Source organism: Bos grunniens, chromosome 22, assembly GCF_055505025.1.
Source record: "Bos grunniens cultivar Pamir isolate PY7600 chromosome 22, Bosgru_T2T1.0, whole genome shotgun sequence".
Taxonomy (NCBI): domain Eukaryota; kingdom Metazoa; phylum Chordata; class Mammalia; order Artiodactyla; family Bovidae; genus Bos; species Bos grunniens.
Genome location: NC_141186.1, coordinates 13,387,150 through 13,407,399, shown reverse-complemented (window position 1 = coordinate 13,407,399; position 20,250 = coordinate 13,387,150). Strand labels below are relative to the sequence as shown.

The following is a 20,250-nucleotide window of genomic DNA, read 5'->3' as shown; positions in this document are numbered from 1 at the left end:
CACAGACTGAAGCACGCCAGGCTCCCCTGTCTTTCACCACCTCCTGGAGTTTGCTCAGATTCATGTCCATTGAGTTGGTGATGCCAGCTAACCATCTCATCCTTTGCCACCCCCGTCTCCTTTTGCCTTCAATCTTTCCCAGCATCAGGGTCTTTTCCAATGAACCCGTGCCCCCCTTTCCCCAATTAAGTGGATTAACAAGGCAGTTCATGAAACAGATTTGACATGTGGATGTGACATATTTCATTTTATGTAGCTCTGAAATCTTCCTAAGTCTACATAAAGGTGGACATTCTCTTGCAAATCTCTTTCATCTGAGTCTTGGTCTGCAGAAGCCAGTGTTCAGAAAGCAGACTAAGTGTTGCCATTTCTATTTCTGCTGGTCCCTGGGCTCCTTGGCACAAAGGAGAAAGGCAGCAGAGGAATGAGAGCAGGAGCGCTCTTTAGAACACAGACAGACACAAGCCCTAGTTTAATTAAATCAGCTGCACCCAGAGGCCAGTTTAAGAATCAGCTCTGCCCTTCTCCTGCTGCTCAACTGAATTCCATCCTGGAAACAGCAGAGCAAGCGACCTGCCCACGGCTCTGTGATCTGGGGAACTGAAGAGATAAAGAAAAAAATCATCCCTTCCATGACTCAAAGACCCACAGAATTCAAAGGAACACAGATGTAATAATCTCTTTAGAGGTGAAATTTGAAAAGCTGGACGGGGTAGGGAAGGAGGTGGAAGTAGGCAGTTAACTCTTTGTGAACAAGAGAGGCATCTTAGAGGGTCCGTACAGGGAGCAGGGAGCTGTAACTCCCAGCCTTCCACTGTTGGCCTTTCTGACATCCTGAATCAGTGGCTAAGAGGATGAGTTTCGGACTCAAAGTGTTAATGCACCCACGAAAAGAAACATGAGGTACAAGAAAAGGATCTTACATATGAAAACTCTGCCAAGGCCATTGTATTTTTCAATACACTCCTTAGAGGAAAATAAAAAGGCATGCTGTCTTTGCTTTCAATGTGCCATGGGGACTGGCCGTTGTTGTTTAAATCTGGATTATTTCATGCATTGTAAGTTTTTTGACACCATACTTTGTAAAAAGAAAATTCATCCCTTCCTGGTTAACCACATCTGTAATCTTTTCAACTCTGTGTGTGCAGGATTAGGGCTACTTGAGGACTAACAGCACCTGAAAGTTACAGGCATGTTTAAAGAACAGAGACCTGCACGTTAGGAGTAAAACAGTGCTTTTAAAAAATGTACCATATTCATCTGATGTAATCATGTATTGGGCTTCTCAGGTGGCGCTAGTGGTAGAGACCATGGGAGAGGCCCATGCAGGAAACATAAGGGCCTCAGGTTTGGTCCCTGGGTTGGGAAGATCCCCTGGAGAAGGGCTTGGCAACCCACTCCAGTATTCTTGCCTGGAGAATCCCATGGATAGAGGAGCCTGGCAGACTACAGTCCATAGGGCGCCAAGAGTTGGACATGATTGAAATGACTGAGCACACACGCACGCATGCAACCATGCATCAGATAAACATCTCTGGGGCACCTCCTCTGTGTCAGGCTCAGGACCAAGGGCGAGGGCTATCGATAGGAAAGGCAGCAGGTCCGGTTCTGTGGGAATTTATATATCTGGTTTCCAACGTGGGCATGATCGTGCCATAGTCTTCTCTCACGCCCCCGCTAAGATTTGACAATATCTGGAGACACTTTCGACTGTCAAATCTGGGAGGGTGCAGCTTCCAGCATTGAATGGGCAGAGACCATTGGATGCCGCCAAACATCCTGTCCTACAAAGTACAGGACAGGCCCCACAACAAAGGATTATCTGATGCAGAGTGTCATTGGTGCTGATCTAATGGGAGATATATGAGTGAACCGAAAGCGACATGAAGTGAAGCAGACACAAGTGTAGGTTTTATGGGAATCCAAAGGGAGAGAGTCTTCCACTTTTCAAGCAAAACTAATCTGTTTGTTTGTTTTTTTTTAACTTTGAGTCATTTAGATTTGTTGTTTCAACTTCCGGCAAAAAAAAAAAAATCTTTCTAATAACATTTCCTGGTTTCTGAGAATGCCATTCATTAGAGCATCTCCAAATTAGGGTTGATTCTGCTGGAGGAAAGATAGAATCACCTGACTGGCTCTGCTAGTGGGACTATGCCAACTGTGATGGTAATGATGACCTGAGTGGTCACGTCCAGATTTCTCTGTGTCATCCCTGGCTGCGATGCGTTGTTGGAAAATTCTCACTGAATCTTCAGTGAGGTCTTAAAAGTGACTGTACATATCTGTATGTAAGAATCTATTTCTTTCTTTCCTCACTAGTTGGAAGGACAGAAAAATCCATTACAAGCAGACCTATCTGTGAAGCACGGCAGACCAGTTGCAGTAACCTACCACTCCAGTACTCTTGCCTGGAAAATCCCATGGACGGAGGAGCCTGGTAGGCTGCAGTCCATGGGGTCGCAAAGAGTCGGACATGACTGAGCAACTTCACTTTCACTTTTCACTTTCATGCATTGGAGAAGGAAATGGCAACCCACTCCAGTGTTCTTGCCTGGAGAATCCCAGGGACGGGGGAGCCTGGTGGGCTGCCGTCTATGGGGTCGCACAGAGTCAGACACGACTGAAGCGACTTAGCAGCAGCAGCAGCAGCAGCAAGCTCTGTTGGCAACCACTCTTACTCTCTGTAGTGGCACTGGCAACATTCCACATGGATCCCCATGGATCCCTTATATAATTTCTGCTCACTGCCCTCCCCACTCCCAAGCTGGGGTGTGCTTTTGGTTCTAATAACCCAAACCTCTGCAGAAGACTACCTTTGAGCTACTGTAGACACTTTGAAAGTGAAAGTGTTTGTCACTCAGTCGTGTCCTACTCTTTGGGACCCTTTGGACCGTAGCCCGCCAGGCTCTGCTGTCCATGGGATTCTCCAGGCAAGAGTACTGGAGTGGGTTGCCATGCCCTCCTCCAGGGGATCTTCCTTACTCAGGGATTGAACCTGGGTCTCCCACATTGCAGGAAGATTCTTCACTGTCCAAGTCACCAGGGAAGCAGACACTTTGCCTGCATGCAGAGAGACTGAGGTGCCTGCTGGCTGTAGGAAGGGCTGGTTTCTTTGCCTTAGGTCAGGACAACTCTGAGATGCAACTCACACTCCTGGGAGTTGCCTGCAGCTTTGGGCTTACTCTCTAAGGTCATAGCTTTGCTTGACTTCTTCCCTCTCCCTAATCCCTTATAAATAAGTCTTCCCTGGGAGCACTTCCCTAATAAATCAGTTGCATAGGAATCCTCATCTTGGAGTCTGTTTCCGGGGAACCCAGTCTAAGACCCTTCTGAGAATATACATGCTACGGCAGTGGTGTGTTTGTGTCCTCGGCCTCTGTGATGAGTTACATCATCAGCTCCTCCTTCACACATGTGTGCCCTAAGCAGAGCACATCCACATTGTCTTACATTTTCCTCCAGGGAAGTCAGCTGCTCATCCAGTCTCGCTTGGTCTGTCCCAAGAGGAAATGTCCCCTTCTCTCTGTCAGGAGGGACAGGCGGAAACTCCCAGGGCCCTGCAGACTCAGCGATCAACTCCTCCGTGGCATTGATGACTTTCAGGACTTCTGTGGAGATGTTGCAGAGAGAAACAGCAGAATACTTCTGTTTGGTCCAATAACAGAAGGGGACAGAAGACAAGAACAACATTAACAATGACATGGAAATTCTACATCATCATGGTGCTCATCATGAGACTGATTCTGTCATAACACACACAAACATCAATGTGCTGAAGAAATGAGAATCTCTAAAATATCTATCCAGTCTGAGGGGACTGAGAGGAGGCCTGATGTGACTTGGCTGAGCTACTGTGGCTCACAGCGAATTATTTCAGATTCTTAGGCAGAGAAGAAGGGGAGCCCAGGGGGAAGTTACTAGGTCCTTTGCCCACTGCTGATAGTTTCATATTCATCACCTCATTTTCTGGATAATATTCTTTCCTCAGCAGACCTGCAGTCACAGACTCTGTCAAACTACATTCATGATGTAGTCCAATGGGTCGCTTTCTGGATGGGGAGTGAGGAGGCCTGGGCTCTAGATCTGGCTGTAATTTCATCCAGACATGGGACCTTGGTCAGGCTACTTCCCATTTCTGGAACTCAGTTCTGTCATCTGTTCATTGAGAGGATCGGAAAGAGTTTCTCTGCAGCCACTTGGTAGCCACTGTGTTGTTAGCTCACTCACATCCATTCTCAAGCCCATTCCTCCTTGCCTTCCTTCACCACTGAGGCTGAACAAGAAACACACTCCATTTCCCAGCCTTCCCTGCAGCCAGGGGCAGTCATGTGACATGGTTCTGCCCAGTGAGCCTGCAGGGAAAGCCCATTGGGGTTTCTAGCAAAGCTTTTGTTTTCTTAATCAGGTGAACAGATGCAGATGCTCTCCTGCCCCTGCCTTGATCATAGGTGTGCAGTTAGGAAGTCAACATGAGTGAGGATGATATGAAAATGCTGAGTCAGGTGGATCAAAAAGACTGAAAGAGCCTGGCCCACATAGATCCTGGATCAGCTGTACTGCTGCGACTCTCCCTGCCTCTGAAAATGCATGAGAAAAATAACTCCCTGCCTGTGGGAACCCTTGTGGGCCAGATTTTCCATTATTTATGGTTGAACACATTTCTGACCGACACAATTCACTTCCAGTTTTTGTATTCGTGACTCAAAGTTATAATCAGTCCAGATCTGGGCCAAGGTCTTTGATGGAGTGGACGTGCTTCAGCCACAAAGAATCATCTGCATCTTTGAGTTCATCTGAACATATAGCACCAAGAAATAAGAAGGAGATCAATGTTGCTTGGCAGTAATGGTGTCCATCTATAATCTATTTTACTTAGCCCATCACAGGGTTTGAAAACTGGAAATTCAAACACTGCCATTTCCAGGAAAGCCTGGAATTTTAATGCCTTTGGTACCTCTCAAGGTATCTATCTGATTCATATCAGATCAGATCAGTTGCTCAGTCGTGTCCGACTCTTTGCGACCCCATGAATCGCAGCACGCCAGGCCTCCCTGTCCATCACCAACTCCCGGAGTTCACTGAGACTCACGTCCATCGAGTCAGTGATGCCATCCAGCCATCTCATCCTCCGTCGTCCCCTTCTCCTCCTGACCACAATCCCCCAGCATCAGAGTCTTTTCCAATGAGTCAACTCTTTGTATGAGGTGGCCAAAGTACTGGAGTTTCAGCTTTAGCATCAGTCCTTCCAAAGAAATCCCAGGGCTGGTCTCCTTCAGAATGGACAGGCTGGATCTCCTTGCAGTCCAAGGGACTCTCAAGAGTCTTCTCCAACACCACAGTTCAAAAGCATCAGTTCTTCAGTGCTCAGCCTTCTTCACAGTCCAACTCTCACATTCATACATGACCACAGGAAAAACCATAGCCTTGACTAGACGAACCTTTGTTGGCAAAGTAATGTCTCTGCTTTTGAATATGCTATCTAGGTTGGTCATAACTTTCCTTCCAAGGAGTAAGCGTCTTTTAATTTCATGGCTGCAGTCACCATCTGTAGTGATTTTGGAGCCCAGAAAAATAAAGTCTGACACTGTTCCCACTGTTTCCCCGTCTATTTCCCATGAAGTGGTGGGACCGGATGCCATGATCTTCATTTTCTGAATGTTGAGCTTTAAGCCAACTTTTTCACTCTCCACTTTCACTTTCATCAAGAGGCTTTTGAGTTCCTCTTCACTTTCTGCCATAAGGGTAGTGTCTTCTGCATATCTGAGGTTATTGATATTTCTACCAGCAATCTTGATTCCAGCTTGTGTTTCTTCCAGTCCAGCGTTTCTCATAATGTACTCTGCATATAAGTTAAATAAGCAGGGTGACAATATACAGCCTTGACGAACTCCTTTTCCTATTTGGAACCAATCTGTTGCTCCATGTCCAGTTCTAACTGTTGCTTCCTGACCTGCATACAAATTTATCAAGAGTTTTGCCAAGAAAATGCACTGGTCATAACAAACACCCTCTTCCAACAACACAAGAGAAGACTCTATACATGGACATCACCAGATGGTCAACACCGAAATCAGATTGATTATATTCTTTGCAGCCAAAGATGGAGAAGCTCTATACAGTCAAGAAAAACAAGACCAGGAGCTGACTGTGGCTCAGACCATGAACTCCTTATTGCCAAATTCAGACTTAAATTGAAGAAATTAAGGAAAACCACTAGACCATTCAGGTATGACCTAAATCAAATCCCTTATGATTATACAGTGGAAGTGAGAAATAGATTTAAGGGCCTAGATCTGATAGATAGAGTGCCTGATGAGCTATGGAATGAGGTTCGTGACATTGTACAGGAGACAGGGATCAAGACCATCCCCATGGAAAAGAAATGCAAAAAAGCAAAATGGCTGTCTGGGGAGGCCTTACAAATAGCTGTGAAAAGAAGAGAAGCGAAAAGCAAAGGAGAAAAGGAAAGATATAAATATCTGAATGCAGAGTTCCAAAGAATAGCAAGAAGAGATAAGAAAGCCTTCCTTAGTGATCAATGGAAAGAAATAGTGGAAAACAACAGAATGGGAAAGACTAGGGATCTCTTCAAGAAAATCAGAGATACCAAAGGAACATTTCATGCAAAGATGGGCTCGATAAACGACAGAAATGGTATGGACCTAACAGAAGCAGAAGATATTAAGAAGAGGTGGCAAGAATACACAGAAGAACTGTACAAAAAAGATCTTCACGACCCAGATAATCACGATGGTGTGATCACTGACCTAGAGCCAGACATCCTGGAATGTGAAGTCAAGTGGGCCTTAGAAAGCATCACTATGAACAAAGCTAGTGGAGGTGATGGAATTTCAGTTGAGCTATTCCAAATCCTGAAAGATGATGCTGTGAAAGTGCTGCACTCAATATGCCAGCAAATTTGGAAAACTCAGCAGTGGCCACAGGACTGGAAAAGGTCAGTTTTCATTCCAATCCCAAAGAAAGGCAATGCCAAAGAATGCTCAAACTACTGCACAATTGCACTCATCTCACACGCTAGTAAAGTAATGCTCAAAATTCTCCAAGCCAGGCTTCAGCAATATGTGAACCGTGAACTTCCTGATGTTCAAGCTGGTTTTAGATAAGGCAGAGGAAGCAGAGACAAAATTGCCAACATCCACTGGATCATGGAAAAAGCAAGAGAGTTCCGGAAAAACATCTATTTCTGCTTTATTGACTATGTCAAAGCCTTTGAGTGGATCACAATAAACTGTGGAAAATTCTGAAAGAGATGGGAATACCAGACCACCTGATCTGCCTCTTGAGAAATCTGATTCATATAATCTAATATATATAACCAAATATTCATGATAGCTCTGGCTTGATCTTGCAAAGCTTGTTTCTCCAAGTAAATTCTACTACAGGTTTTATCTCACTAAAGGAGGTTTTCAGTGGCCCTGCAACTTCACTAGGAAATCAAAGTGTCTAGGTGACAAGTCTGGCTGAGTTCACAGTCTAGAAGCTGGCTCTGGGCTCTGGCATGTGGTCTCATACTAGAGTCTCATCCTGGCATCTATCAGTCATCCTAGGGTTAAGGCACATGTGCTCAGAGGGCCGCTCTCCAGTCAGTCTGTTCTATAATAGCTGCTTGACTCATCCAAGAATTATGCTTCTTTTGGTTCAAGGGACTTCATTACATACCAAAAAACCAGTCTGAGTTATCAGGAAAATGAGAGGGAGGGAAGGCAATGCACATCTGCCAGACGAAGGGTAGTGGAGACCAAGCCAACCTTTCACCTTAGGAAAAACATGCAGAGGCTGTACTCTATTATCCAGAATCCTGTAACTCAATGTTTTAGAGATGACCTGGACTCAAAATGTTTTGGCATGAAGTAACCACCATTGTTTGCTGAAGTCCATTTTAGAAAAGGCAACACTGTACATATGAAAACACACTTGTTACCCTTCTCTTAATAAATAAGGCTTGCATTTACAAAGTTTGCCCTTTATTTGGTAGAAGAAGTGCCTCTGTACATCTTTTGAGAAGAAAGACGGTAACTAAGGGATTCAGAAAAAAAGGTTAGATGGTAGCATGACAGAAGGGCAAGTATGAACATTAACACACACCTCCCATTGGTCCAGGGTCATTAAAGGGCCAAGCACCTAAATGGGAAGGACATAAGAGGTGCTTAAACAGAAAGAGTTATCTGCATCTTGACGCCCACAGAATACACAATATCAAAGTGATGAGCTGGACATCAGTGTTGCTTGGTAGGCATTTTTCCTTTCCATCCATAAATAGCCTTGTTTATTCAATCATAGGAGTTGCCAGCTGGAAGCCAAATAGTGCCTAGAGGCATGTGGGTTTTTTTTTTTTTTCCCCTGACAAGAATGCTTTCTGTGAGATAAGCACCTCCCAGTTCTCTGCAGTCCCTGCCACTAATTCGTCTACATCTTTTATTGGGGGTTGGTGATGTGCTGACTCTACCCCAGGTGCTGGGAAGAAGCAGTGAACAGTGGGTAAAGTCCCTGCTCTCATGGCGTGCCTTTAGCTCCACCCAGGTGACTTGACATGGTGACATACTTTCCGGACCCCCTGAAAGTATTTGCATTTGTCATTAATTGAGAGTGAGCAGTCCCTGGCAGCTGGTCTGTGGAGAGCACCAGAGTTTCGCTCACCAGGTCTGTGGTCCCATTCAGAAGGCAACCAGCCTCCAGCTGGGGAAGGGACTGAAAGAAAAAAACTGCATGGAAACTGGACAAGATCACTCTGGTTGGTTGGTGTCCCAGTTCAGCTCTCTACTGGGAAACACAAACTGGAACCCATGGGCACTTGGAGGGAATTTATCCCATCTCTAGGAAATCGGATGTTTGCCTGTTCTGCAGGAGTGTTCCCGACTTGCTTGGACATGAGCACAGGAGTGGACAGGGCAACTACTGGGAGTGAAGATAAGTGGGATTTAATTAGCTGTGTGATAGGAGCAGGGCGCCCAACCTCCCCATTCCTTAGTTAACTCACTAGCCCAAGAAGAGATTAGATTTGTCACAAGGCTCACACTGTCTTGTTATGTAAATGTCCTGTTCCCTGCCCAGTCTAGATTTAAAAGTCGAAAAGCACCGTCTACAATTGTGTGAAATAAAGCTATATTTAGCGCCGGACAGGGTTTTGTTCAGATGAAAAAGCTGGTGAGGATTCAGAGGTGCTGGCAGGGAGCCCTGTATGGGGGAGAAATGAAAATCTAAAGCAGCCTTCCTGCTTTATTGCTTACAGCCCCAGAGACACGAGCTGAATGGCACAAACAAAGCATGATCCCAGAGCCAGAGAGGGCTTTCTACGATGGCATCTGACATTACTCCGCACTTTCATTGTAAGATGGATCAAATGTGACAGGTCCATGGTATCAGATAAGGGAAAGGTGAAAGTGTGGAGAAAATCAGCTGACAGAACAGGGGCCACTGCAGAACAGGAAGGCTGGACGCAAACACTCACGGCCAAGGGCCCCACAGATGACAGAATGAAAACGGCCAGTGTGCGGAAGTAGTAACCAAATTCAACCTTCTAGCGATCAAAGAAACACAAACAACAAATTTACTAAGTGCCAGGTAGATGCACGATTCCTTTTCAAAATGCTCAGGGTAGCCGATACTGCTTTTCCAGGGTGGAACAGGGGCTTTCAGGTGTTGACCTGGGAGATATGTATTTCTTGTGATGCACCGACACACCCCAGTCTCTTGACCACATGTGGTCACCACTGAGAGCCTGGCTGTCCACCTCTAGGGTCTGGTTTGTGTCACAGCCCTTTGTGGGACACTGAATCCATAATATCAACTTCACAATCACCAGACTGTAACAAATAGACCATGCTTGGGGTACAGAAGGTGATGAGAAACCTCCCCTGTTTCCTCCATCACTCACCAGTGAGACAATGAAACAAGTGTCCATCTCAACAAAGAGGCAGCTTTCCTGCTTGACCGTAACCAACAACAGGACCAGTTCAGACCTTTAAGGAGGTGATGTACCACTCTGAGGCGGGAGCCTGACCCAATGGCCATGTCAATGGACTGGAGGAAGAAGACCATGTCAGGATTCAGTTATAAATCCCACCTGGATCTTTTCTCTTCTCTCTGAGGACCACAGTGCAGAGCAGACTCTGCCTTTACTTTTTGTCTCACTACCCACAAACTTATTTTTGCCTTTCCATACTGTTCATGGGGTCCTCGAGGCAAGAATATAGAAGTAGTTTGCCATTCTGCTTCTCCAGTGGACTATCTTTTGTCAGGGAAGACTCTTGGAGTGCGAGGGGAGCAAACCACTCAATCCTAAAGGAAATCAACCCTGAATATTCACTGGAAGGACTGATGCTGAAGCTCATGCCCTTTTTCTTCCTATAAAAACATGTTTTTAGGAACAAATTCTCCCTCCTTTTACTCTTCCTTATAAACTGTTTTCCAAAGACTCGCAGTATGTAAAGTGTCACCAGGCGGAGATTCTGAGTCTTTAGAATTCAAAAGAAGAAAATATCTCCATCCTAAACACTAGATATCCCTGCTTATTTGCAACCCTTGCAAATTCTCCTAAGAATGTTCCAGTGTCATCATTCATCTCAAAGCTTTGTGTTGGACAAAGAATTACAAACTCATTCCAAGCTGGAATAAGCATGCATGCTCCTTGCCAGAGTGGCTCAAGCTTGTGAACATGTGGGCAGGCTCCTTAGGTGCCTGGCTTAATAGGAAGAGAATAGGGTGGAATGTCGGAGGGCTGATCCCAGGACCAGCTCCACCCTTGGGTGTGTGCATGCACATGTGTCTGCCAGTCTCAGCTGCGCCAAATCAGATCCAGTGTCTGGCTGTGTGGTGAACTGGGATTGTGACAAAGACCCGGGCCATCTATTCATGTGACCTGACATAAGCCTTGACATAACAGCTTAATACAATGTGGGGAAAAAAAGCTTTGAGGATTAAATGATATGTTCAGATTTCTGGGGCAGAAGAGGGAATTTCCTAGTTCCACCTCAGGGATGGTTCCGACACCTATAATAAGCCCTAAACATGTAGAAGTTGAAGGGACATTGATATTAGGGTTTTTGTGAGATTTCAGTTCAATTCAGTTCAGTCGCTCAGTCATGTCCGACTCTTTGCAACCCCATGAATTGCAGCACACCAGGCCTCCCTGTCCATCACCAACTCCCGGAGTTCACTCAAACTCATGTCCATCGAGTCGGTGATGCCATCCAGCCATCTCATCCTCTGTCGTCCAATTTTCCTCCTGCCCCCAATCCCTCCCAGCATCAGAGTCTTTTCCAATGAGTCAACTCTTTGCACGAGGTGGCCAAAGTACTGGAGTTTCAGCTTTAGCATCATTCCTTCCAAAGAACACCCAGGACTGATGTCCTTTAGGATGGACTGGTTGGATCTCCTTGCAGTCCAAGGGACTCTCAAGAGTCTTCTCCAACACCACAGTTCAAAAGCATCAATTCTTCAGCGCTCAGCCTTCTTCACAGTCCTACTCTCATATCCATACATGACCACTGGAAAAACCATAGCCTTGACTAGACGAACCTTTGTTGGCAAAGTAATGTCTCTGCTTTTGAATATGCTATCTAGGTTGGTCATAACTTTCCTTCCAAGGAGTAAGCGTCTTTTAATTTCATGGCTGCAATCACCATCTGTAGTGATTTTGGAGCCCAGAAAAATAAAGTCTGACACTGTTTCCACTGTTCCCCATCTATTTCCCATGAAGTGATGGGACCAGATGCCATGATCTTAGTTTTCTGAATGTTGAGCTTTAAGCCAACTTTTTCACTCTCCTCTTTCACTTTCATCAAGAGGCTTTTGAGTTCCTCTTCACTTTCTGCCATAAGGGTAGTGTCTTCTGCATATCTGAGGTTATTGATATTTCTACCAGCAATCTTGATTCCAGCTTCTGTTTCTTCCAGTCCAGCGTTTCTCACGATGTACTCTGCATATAAGTCAAATAAGCACAGTGACAATATACAGCCTTGACGTAATCCTTTTCCTATTTGGAACCAGTCTGTTGTTCCATGTCCAGTTCTAACTGTTGCTTCCTGACCTGCATATAGGTTTCTCAAGAGGCAGGGATTTAGAAGCGGGCAAAATGCTTTGATGTCCATGGATCCATGACACATCGACAAGCTCTTGCAACGGGCCTCCTTTACCCATTGGGCTCAGCAGGTATGGCACCTAGGGCCCATCATTCTTTTAGGGGGCCCATGAAAATGTCTTAACTTCTTTGAAAATCGGAAGGAAAAATAAGTTCTTAGGTCTCGGCACGTGTCTTAAATACATTTTGTTGTTGTTCAGTTGCTCAGTCATGTCTGATTCTTTGTGACCTCATGGTGACTGCAGCATGCCAGGCTTCCCTGCCCTTCACATCTCCCGGACTTTGCCCAAACTCATATCCATTGAGTCGGTGATGCCATCCAACCATCTCATCCTCTGTAGTCCCCTTCTCTTCCTGCCTTCAATCTTGCCCAGCATCAGGGTCTTTTCCAGTGAAGTCAGTTTTTTGCATCAGGTGGCCAAAGTATTGGAGCGTCAGCTTCATCATCAGTCCTTCCAATGAATATTCAGGGTTGATTTCTTTTAGGATTGACTCGTTTGATCTCCTTGCTGCCCAAGGGACTCTCAAGAGTTTTCTCCAACACCACAGTTCGAAGGCATCAACTCTTCAATGCTAAGTGTTTTTTATTGTCCAGCTCTCACATCTGTACATGACTACTGGAAAAACTATAGCTTTGACCAGATGGACCTTTGTTGGCAAAGCAATGTCTCTGCTTTTTAATATGCTATCTAGGTTTGTCATAGCTTTTCTTCTGAGGAGCAAGCGTCTTTTAATTTCATGGCTGCAATCACCATCTGCAGTGATTTTGGAGCCCCAGAAAATAAAGTCTGACACTGTTTCCATTGTTTCCCCATCTATTTTCCATGAAGTGATGGGACTGGATGCCATGATCTTCATTTTTTGAATGTTGAGTTTTAAGTCAGCTTTTTCACTCTCTTCTTTCACCTTCATCAAGAGGCTCTTTAATTCCTCTTTGCTTTCTGCCATAAGGGTGGTGTCATCTACATATCTGAGGTCATTAATATTTCTCCTGGCAATACTGATTCCAGCTTGTGATTCATCCAGGCCAGCATACATAATACATAGTATTGATCTTTATACCAACATAGTTGTAAAATATGGTTTTCAATGTTTTTTTGTGGAGGAAAGTGTTCACAAACGCAGAAGTGCTCAGGCCCACAGAAGTCATCAGCTGGCCCTGGTCCTGCTTATCTGGAGCCTCTGTGGAGGTGTCTAGCAGGGCCGGTTCCTGGGGTGCATGTGGGCAGCAACAGCCTGGTGAAGGCCCTGAGCAGGTGGGCCCCTAGAGGAGGATCATGAACACTTGGGAGACCCTCGCCCTAGATTCCCCCACATAATGGAGAGAGATAGTGGGAATGAGTGGGTGCGCTGGTCTTGTGGTTTCCTAGTGGAGATGGATCCTAAGGTGACCTCCTCACTGTGCACACACCAGACCATGAGTCTTAGGAAATTCAGGTTACACTGTATGGCTTTGGGGATATAATCTCGCTGAGGCTCAGCTGTGAAATGGAGATAACACCATCCAGCTCAAGGGGTTTTTGAGAAGATGGAATCAGTCAGAACACAGAGCTGTCCACGTCTACTCAAACCTCTCCCACCTGCCCTGCTGGCTCAAGGTGGGCACGTTACCAGTAAAGGCTAGTGGCTTAGACACCTTTTATTATGTACTGTGCTCTTGAAACAACTTTCCTTGATTACTTGTTTTCTTTTTTTCAGTACTTTTAAACATGCTTTATTTGTTTGTTTTAGCTGTGCTGGGTCTTCGCTGGTGCGCGGGCTTTCTCCAGTTGCGACGAGTGGGGGCTGCTCTCTAGTTGCAGTGTGCTGGCTTCCCGTCGCGCTGGCTTCTCTTGCTGTGGCTCCCAGGCTCGAGAGCACAGGCTCAGTGGTTGTGGCACACAGGCTTAGTTGCCCTGCAGCACGTGGGATCTTCCCAACCAGGCATCAAACCAGTGCCTCCTGCATTAGCAGCAGATTCTTAACCACTGGACCACCACGGAAACCTTTACTTGGTGTTTCGAAAAAATGCTTTTTTAAACTGTTTTTTAACCAAAAAAAGTTACACTTTGCTGCTGTTTCCCAATTTTTTTCTCTTGCTAAGTAAGAATATTTCTTTAAAAAGCTACCATGAAGTGACTTAGCAGCAGCAGCAGCAGCATGCTGTACTATTGTCTGCCCTCATCATAATTTCATAAAGAAGAGATACCTTAACACCCCAAAGTGGAAGATGTAATATCAGAATACAGAACAGTCTGTCCTAAGAAGCAACAGGAGGCAATCTGCCACTGACACACACATGTGCATAGGACCCTTTGTTTCCTGGTAGTGAGCACACTGAACCATGTATGCTGACAGGCAAGAAAAAACAGGCACGTCATTGCCTAGCTGGGCAACTGAACAAGCCAGGCACTCAAACATCATCTGCTGTTTCCTATCATCACTAATTTAATTCCAGCCTTCAGGAGGCATCTGCTTTCTGCCAGGCACTGCCCTGGGTCCTGCAGGGGATGCAGAGTGAGTAAGCATGGCCCCTGTCCTCAGAGGGCAGAGACAGGATAAGGGTAGGAAGACCCCCAGCAAACAGCAGGAGATAAGTCCTACTCTACCCTGGGAGCTACAGGCTGAGACCTGTAGAGAGACAAGCAGGTTCCATTAGCATGTGACTTTGGAGTGTGTCTGGAAGCACAAGAAGGATGAGCAGGATACTTGCGGCTGAAGGGAGTAAAGACATCGGCCTTGGAGATGAGGCAGCATGATGTGCACGGGGAATGGCACTGCAGTCCAGGGTGTGCAGAGGATGACAGATGGGAAAAGAGAGGGCGGCCTGGGTCCCACAGCACCCTGAAGGCCAGGCTCAGGGGTCTGCATCTTGAACAGCTGGTGATTCGGCACCATCTCAGGTTTCCACTGCTGTTATCCAGAGCTGGCATTTTTTGTTGTTTAGTTGCTCAGTCGTGTCCGACTCCATGACCCCATGGACTGCAGCATGCCAGGCTTCCCTGTCCTTCACTGTCTCCTGGAGTTTACTCAAACTCATCCGTTGAGTCGGTGATGCCATCCAACCATCTTGTCCTCTGTCATCCCCTTCTCCTCCTGCCTTCTATCTTTCCCAGCATCAGGGCCTTTTCCAATGAGTCAGCTCTTTGCATCAGAACTGAAGAACGAAGAGCTGTCATTTACTCAGTGCTTACTGCGTGCCAGGATCTGAGAGCCTCATTTAATCTAGGAACCTCCCTATAATGTAGGAACTATGACTACTCTATCTTACAGGTGAGGAACTGTGCTTAGAGAGGTGATGTGGTTTGCCCTGAAGGAGCCAAGACCCACACCCAGGTCTGCCCCATTTCAAAGCCTAGGTTCTTAACATGCCAGCTTGAGAGGCTGAGGCTTTAGGAAGGAAATTCTGACTGCTAAAGGAAGGACAGACTTAGGGCCTGGGAGAATCAGAGGCAGAGATGAGTGTAGGTCATGATTGGTGCAGCTTGACTCCCAGGTCGCAAGGGCTGAGGTGGGGCAGCTGCAGTGGGGACAAATGGATGAAAGGTACACTGTTCTGGCAGGAGAACGGGAAGAATGCTGTGGCCATGGAGCGAACAGGGAGAGGGCAAGATGCCGCTGTGCGTTCCAGCTGAGGGATCTGGAAGAAACTCATGCCATTCAAGGAGATTTAAACATCGAGGGAGAGAAAATCTCATTAGATTTTTGAAATAAGGAAAAAAACATAAGATTCCAAAGCTCCTTTCTCACAGTCCAGGAGACAGAGTGATTGCCAAATGTCAAACTGGAATAACCCCCAAATCACTGATTCAGTCTATATTTTGAATCTAGCTATTTTTCTCTCTGCCTGTAGGGCATGCGGGATCCTGGTTCCCTGGCCACGGATCAGACCCACAGCCCCTACATTGGAAGTGTAGAGTCTTAGCCACTGGACCACCAGGGAAGTCCCTGAATCCAGTAATTCTGATGTCAAGGCTTCTGTGCAGGTTTTGGGGTAGGGGAACAATCTTCGTAGTTGGCTTTAGTAAAAACAAGAACAGGGTACACAGGCGGGGCTCTCCAGGTTTCCTTTCAGCCCTGTGACAAATGGATGTTCTTTAAGGGGCGAGCAGGGGACTGTGGACATCCCAAGTAACAGAAAAAACTTTAGCAGAACCTTCTAAAGACATGTTGGCTCCCATGAAGGAATTACAGGCAGAGGAGAAAAGTCTTCAGTGTTCAAGTTGCGTAAAATGCATACAGGACCTCACCTTCTCTCCTGGGATATCTTGCTCCTGAGAAAGCCCTTTGAGGGGAAGCGAGGAGGAAGGAAGGATTTCTTCCTTCCTTCCTTCCAGCTCAGCATTAATGTATGTCCCCGCTGTGCTGGGTCTGACCGGCACTGGTTGTCTGACCGGCACAGATTGTTCAAGGTTTCATGTAACCCTCACAACAACCTTACATGGAGGCTGTTTTCATCCCATCTCAAGAGAGGAAGAAACCGTGGCTCAGGGAATAAGATGCATGGCTGGGACTGGAGCCCAGAGTCTCTGGTCTCTGAAGCCCACGCTCCTTCCCACCAGCCACACCACCTCCTCCACCAGCACCATTCCCGGGACGTAACATACTGCAGAAAGTGATAGAAGAACAGAATCTAACTGAATAATCAAATCCATGAACAACAGAGAGAAGGGCCTGCAGCCTCCACCAAGTGACACCAATCAGAATGAGCTTGTCGATTTGTATGTGCTGTGTGCTAAGTTGCTTCAGTCTTGTCCAACTCTTTGCGACCCTATTGTAGCCCACCAGGCTCCTCTATCCATGGGATTCTCCAGGCAAGAATACTGGAGTGGGTTGTCATGCCTTCCTCCAGGGGATCTTCCTGACCCAGGGATCGAACCTGAGTCTTACGTCTCCTGCATTGGCAGACAGGTTCTTTACCACTAGCACCATCAGGAAAAAAGTGAAAGTGAAAGTCGCTCAGTGGTGTCTGACTCTCTGCGACCCCATGGACTATACAGTCCATGGAATTTCTCCAGGCCAGAATACTGGAGCGGGTACCCTTTCCCTTCTCCAGGGATCTTCCCAATCCAGGGATCAGACCCAGGTCTCCCACACTGCAGGCAGATTCTTTTCCAGCTGAGCCACAAGGGAAGCCCATGTTGATTTGTACACCAATGAGCAAGCCACACACCAAAACCTGAGATCTCCCGAGGGACCAGCTCCTGTTCTGAGCCTTGCTGAGCCTACCTGAGGTGGAGCCACCAGGGCAACCAGAGTGAATGAGAATGTGGTGTCTGAGGAAACCTGCTCCAAATGTGATCCAGACTTCCCAGCCTGCTCATTACTGTTCTGTCCCACATCATAGGTGCTGCCTTGGCTCTATGAAATGCTCCTATCAAACCACCAGAGCAAGCAAGGAAATTTGTCCAAATGCCCTGATTTCATGTATTTTTTTCTTCCTCAAAGGTAAGAAAAGAAACTCCATATGTCATCCTAAATAGATGACAGAAATCTGTTAGAAAAATTCAGTGCAAATATGTTTCAGTTCTCATGAAACATAAGGCGCTCCAGCGATGCCTCTACCACCCGTCAAAATACATTCTCCATGAACAGACTCATGTCCCCAGAGAGTGACTTGATGTAAGAAGGTGGCACAGAATTGTGGAAAGAAATTGGAGCATGGACCTAATAAATTAGCATGTGTAATAAACTGCGACATGAAATGTAACAGAGATTAGAGAATGGACCTCTGGGGATGTTTGGGTTCTGAAATCATCTAGATTTTGATGATCAAAGTTATACATGAAAAAAATAAGATTATTTTTGATGGTGATGATTGAAATGAATTTTAAAAGTCTGCTATTTGCACATTTAGTTTAGTTATGGAGTTAAACCCACTGGTCTGTATGTCTCTCTGAGGTCATTTTCTCTCCCTTCCTGGGTGGAGTCCCCGTAGTCTGATGCAGGCACCTGAGCATGGCTGCTCCAGGACCTGGTAACGATGAGAGAGGAAGGGAACGCTGGGGCCACTGCCTGTGACCAAACCTGCCCGGGCAAGTCTTCAGCAGGCAGGACTCCCTCCCTGACCATGGTACTCATGGTCGTCGATCTCTTTTGCTTTTTGCACTCTGGCTGTTCAGAAAATCAGTTCCTGATACTCACTGGAAACACTTCCCCATGGCTGTCGGTAAACAGGGTTCTGCGAGGGCACGTGCTTGGCTCTGAAATAGCCTAGTGACACAGGAAACCACCTTCCACGTTCACTTGGAAAGGAGGTGCACCTGGCAACCAAGGCGATCTTCATAAATATAGGATCCTCCTGCTGAAATCTTTCCAGGTTCTTCCCGTCTCACACAGAACAGAAGCCGATGTTCTCTGCACGGCCCACATGGCTGGCTTGCTCTGGCTCCTCATCTCTCTCTCCATGGCTATGTTGCCCCAGCCACTCTACATCTTTAGGCGGTTCCTTGAACTTGTCAAGGTCATTTCCACCTTAAGGCCTTGCATGTATTTGCCTGGAAAGCCCTTCCTTTAGATCTTTGCCTGACGTTTTTCTTCTTGTCCTTTGGGTTTCAGTGGAAAGCACAGTCGGTCAGAAAAGTCAGGACCATCCAGGACACGTCCTCCTCCCAGCTGCATCCATGACTCTCCTGCTGAATCTTTTCTTGGGCACTGGTAACTGTGCACACCTTCCACTGCCTGTGTTTACACACTTCTCAGCTGTCACCCCTCCAACAGCAGGGAAATCCCACCAGAGCAGAGCAGGGACCTTTCCTCGCCAGTCCCTACTGTATTATTCTAGCTCTTAGAATAGTTCAACAATTATTTGTTGAACAAATGGTAAATGAATAGGGATTCAAACTCTAGAACTTGTGCTACCACTTCTCACAGGAAGTTGGCATCTTTTCTGTTAGTGTCTCCTGTACCTAATGCTGGGCCTGCCAACCAGGGATGGCCATTAATTCCTTCGTTTGGGTGAACACTAAGGACCTTCCTCTCCAGCCACATCACTCCCTTCCAAAGAACAAGTGCACGTATGTCTCAACACATTTCTTAAAAATTGATCTCTGCCTGACCAGGGGTAAGAGGTGGGTGGGTGGTAAATATGAGATAAATCATGAGTTAAATTAAGAATATTCTAGACCATACTTCTGAACTATTTCATTGCATCCTTTACTAATATCTCATAAGTTTAATTACTCTGTCTTTAAAACAATGTACTATCTTAATAGGTCCTCTTTATTTTTCTAAAAATTTCTAGATTATTCTTTATTTTATCAGATGATTTTTTTAATCTTTTTGAAAAGTTAAAAAACTTCTGGTTCAGATTTTTATTTGAATTACACTAAATGTCTATCCTCATTTTGGAAGAATTCTTCTTTGCATGGTCCTTCCTACCAGCAAACTGGTAGGTTTCTTAGAGATTTGCAGTTTTCTTGTTAAGTTTTAACTTCACATTTTTTTTCCCTATTATGGATGGATTGTTGTTTAGTTGCTAAGTCGTGTCCAACTCTTTTGTGACCCCATAGGCTGTGGCCCTCCAGGCTCCTCTGTCCAGGAGAATTTCCAAGCAAGAATACTAGAGTGGGTTGCCATTTCCTTCTCCAGGGGATCTTTCCGACTCAGGGATCAAATCTGTGTCTCCTGCATTGGCAGGCGGATTCTTTATCACTGAGCCACCAGGGAATTTCTGTTTTATCTCCCCACCCCTCCAATCTGGTTTGAGATTCATATCTGTAAATCTTGGTTATGAAATGGGGAGTTCTCATGGAAACCCCAGAACCCCTTGAGCTGTACTGTGTATTGTGCTGAATGATCTGGATTCGTGAATAGACCTGCTCCTACTAGACCTTTTCTTTGAATAGGATGAATTTTTATTTTGCATTCATTTGCATCAAATTTGCTATATTCTATTTTTTTTAACTGAAGTTGATTTACAATGTTGTGTGAGTTTCAGGTATACAGCACAGTGCTTCAGTTAAACATAACTATCTATCCTTTCTCGGGTTCTTCTTCATTGTAGGTTATTACAAGATATTGGATATAGGTCCTTGTGCTATACTGTAGGTCTGAATTGTTTATCTGTTTTATATTTAGAGCGCAGAGTTGCTGTTTTCTTTTACATGTTCTTTGTAACTCTGGTAAATGTTTTTGATCTCTGATTTTACCCTGGGGATCCTTTATATTTC

At 45.8% G+C, this 20,250-nt stretch overlaps 1 protein-coding gene across 4 annotated transcripts in view; it reads right to left on the bottom strand.

The window, feature by feature from the left end:
• MYRIP (myosin VIIA and Rab interacting protein) overlaps positions 1-20,250 on the bottom strand; it is a 228,280-nt gene that overhangs the window by 17,170 nt on the left and 190,860 nt on the right. For all 4 annotated transcript variants that reach the window (XM_086366026.1, XM_086366027.1, XM_086366025.1 and 1 more), the window contains one exon: positions 3,451-3,645. In XM_086366026.1, the coding sequence (XP_086222152.1) occupies positions 3,451-3,645 (195 nt within the window). The remainder of the gene's footprint in view (positions 1-3,450; positions 3,646-20,250) is intronic.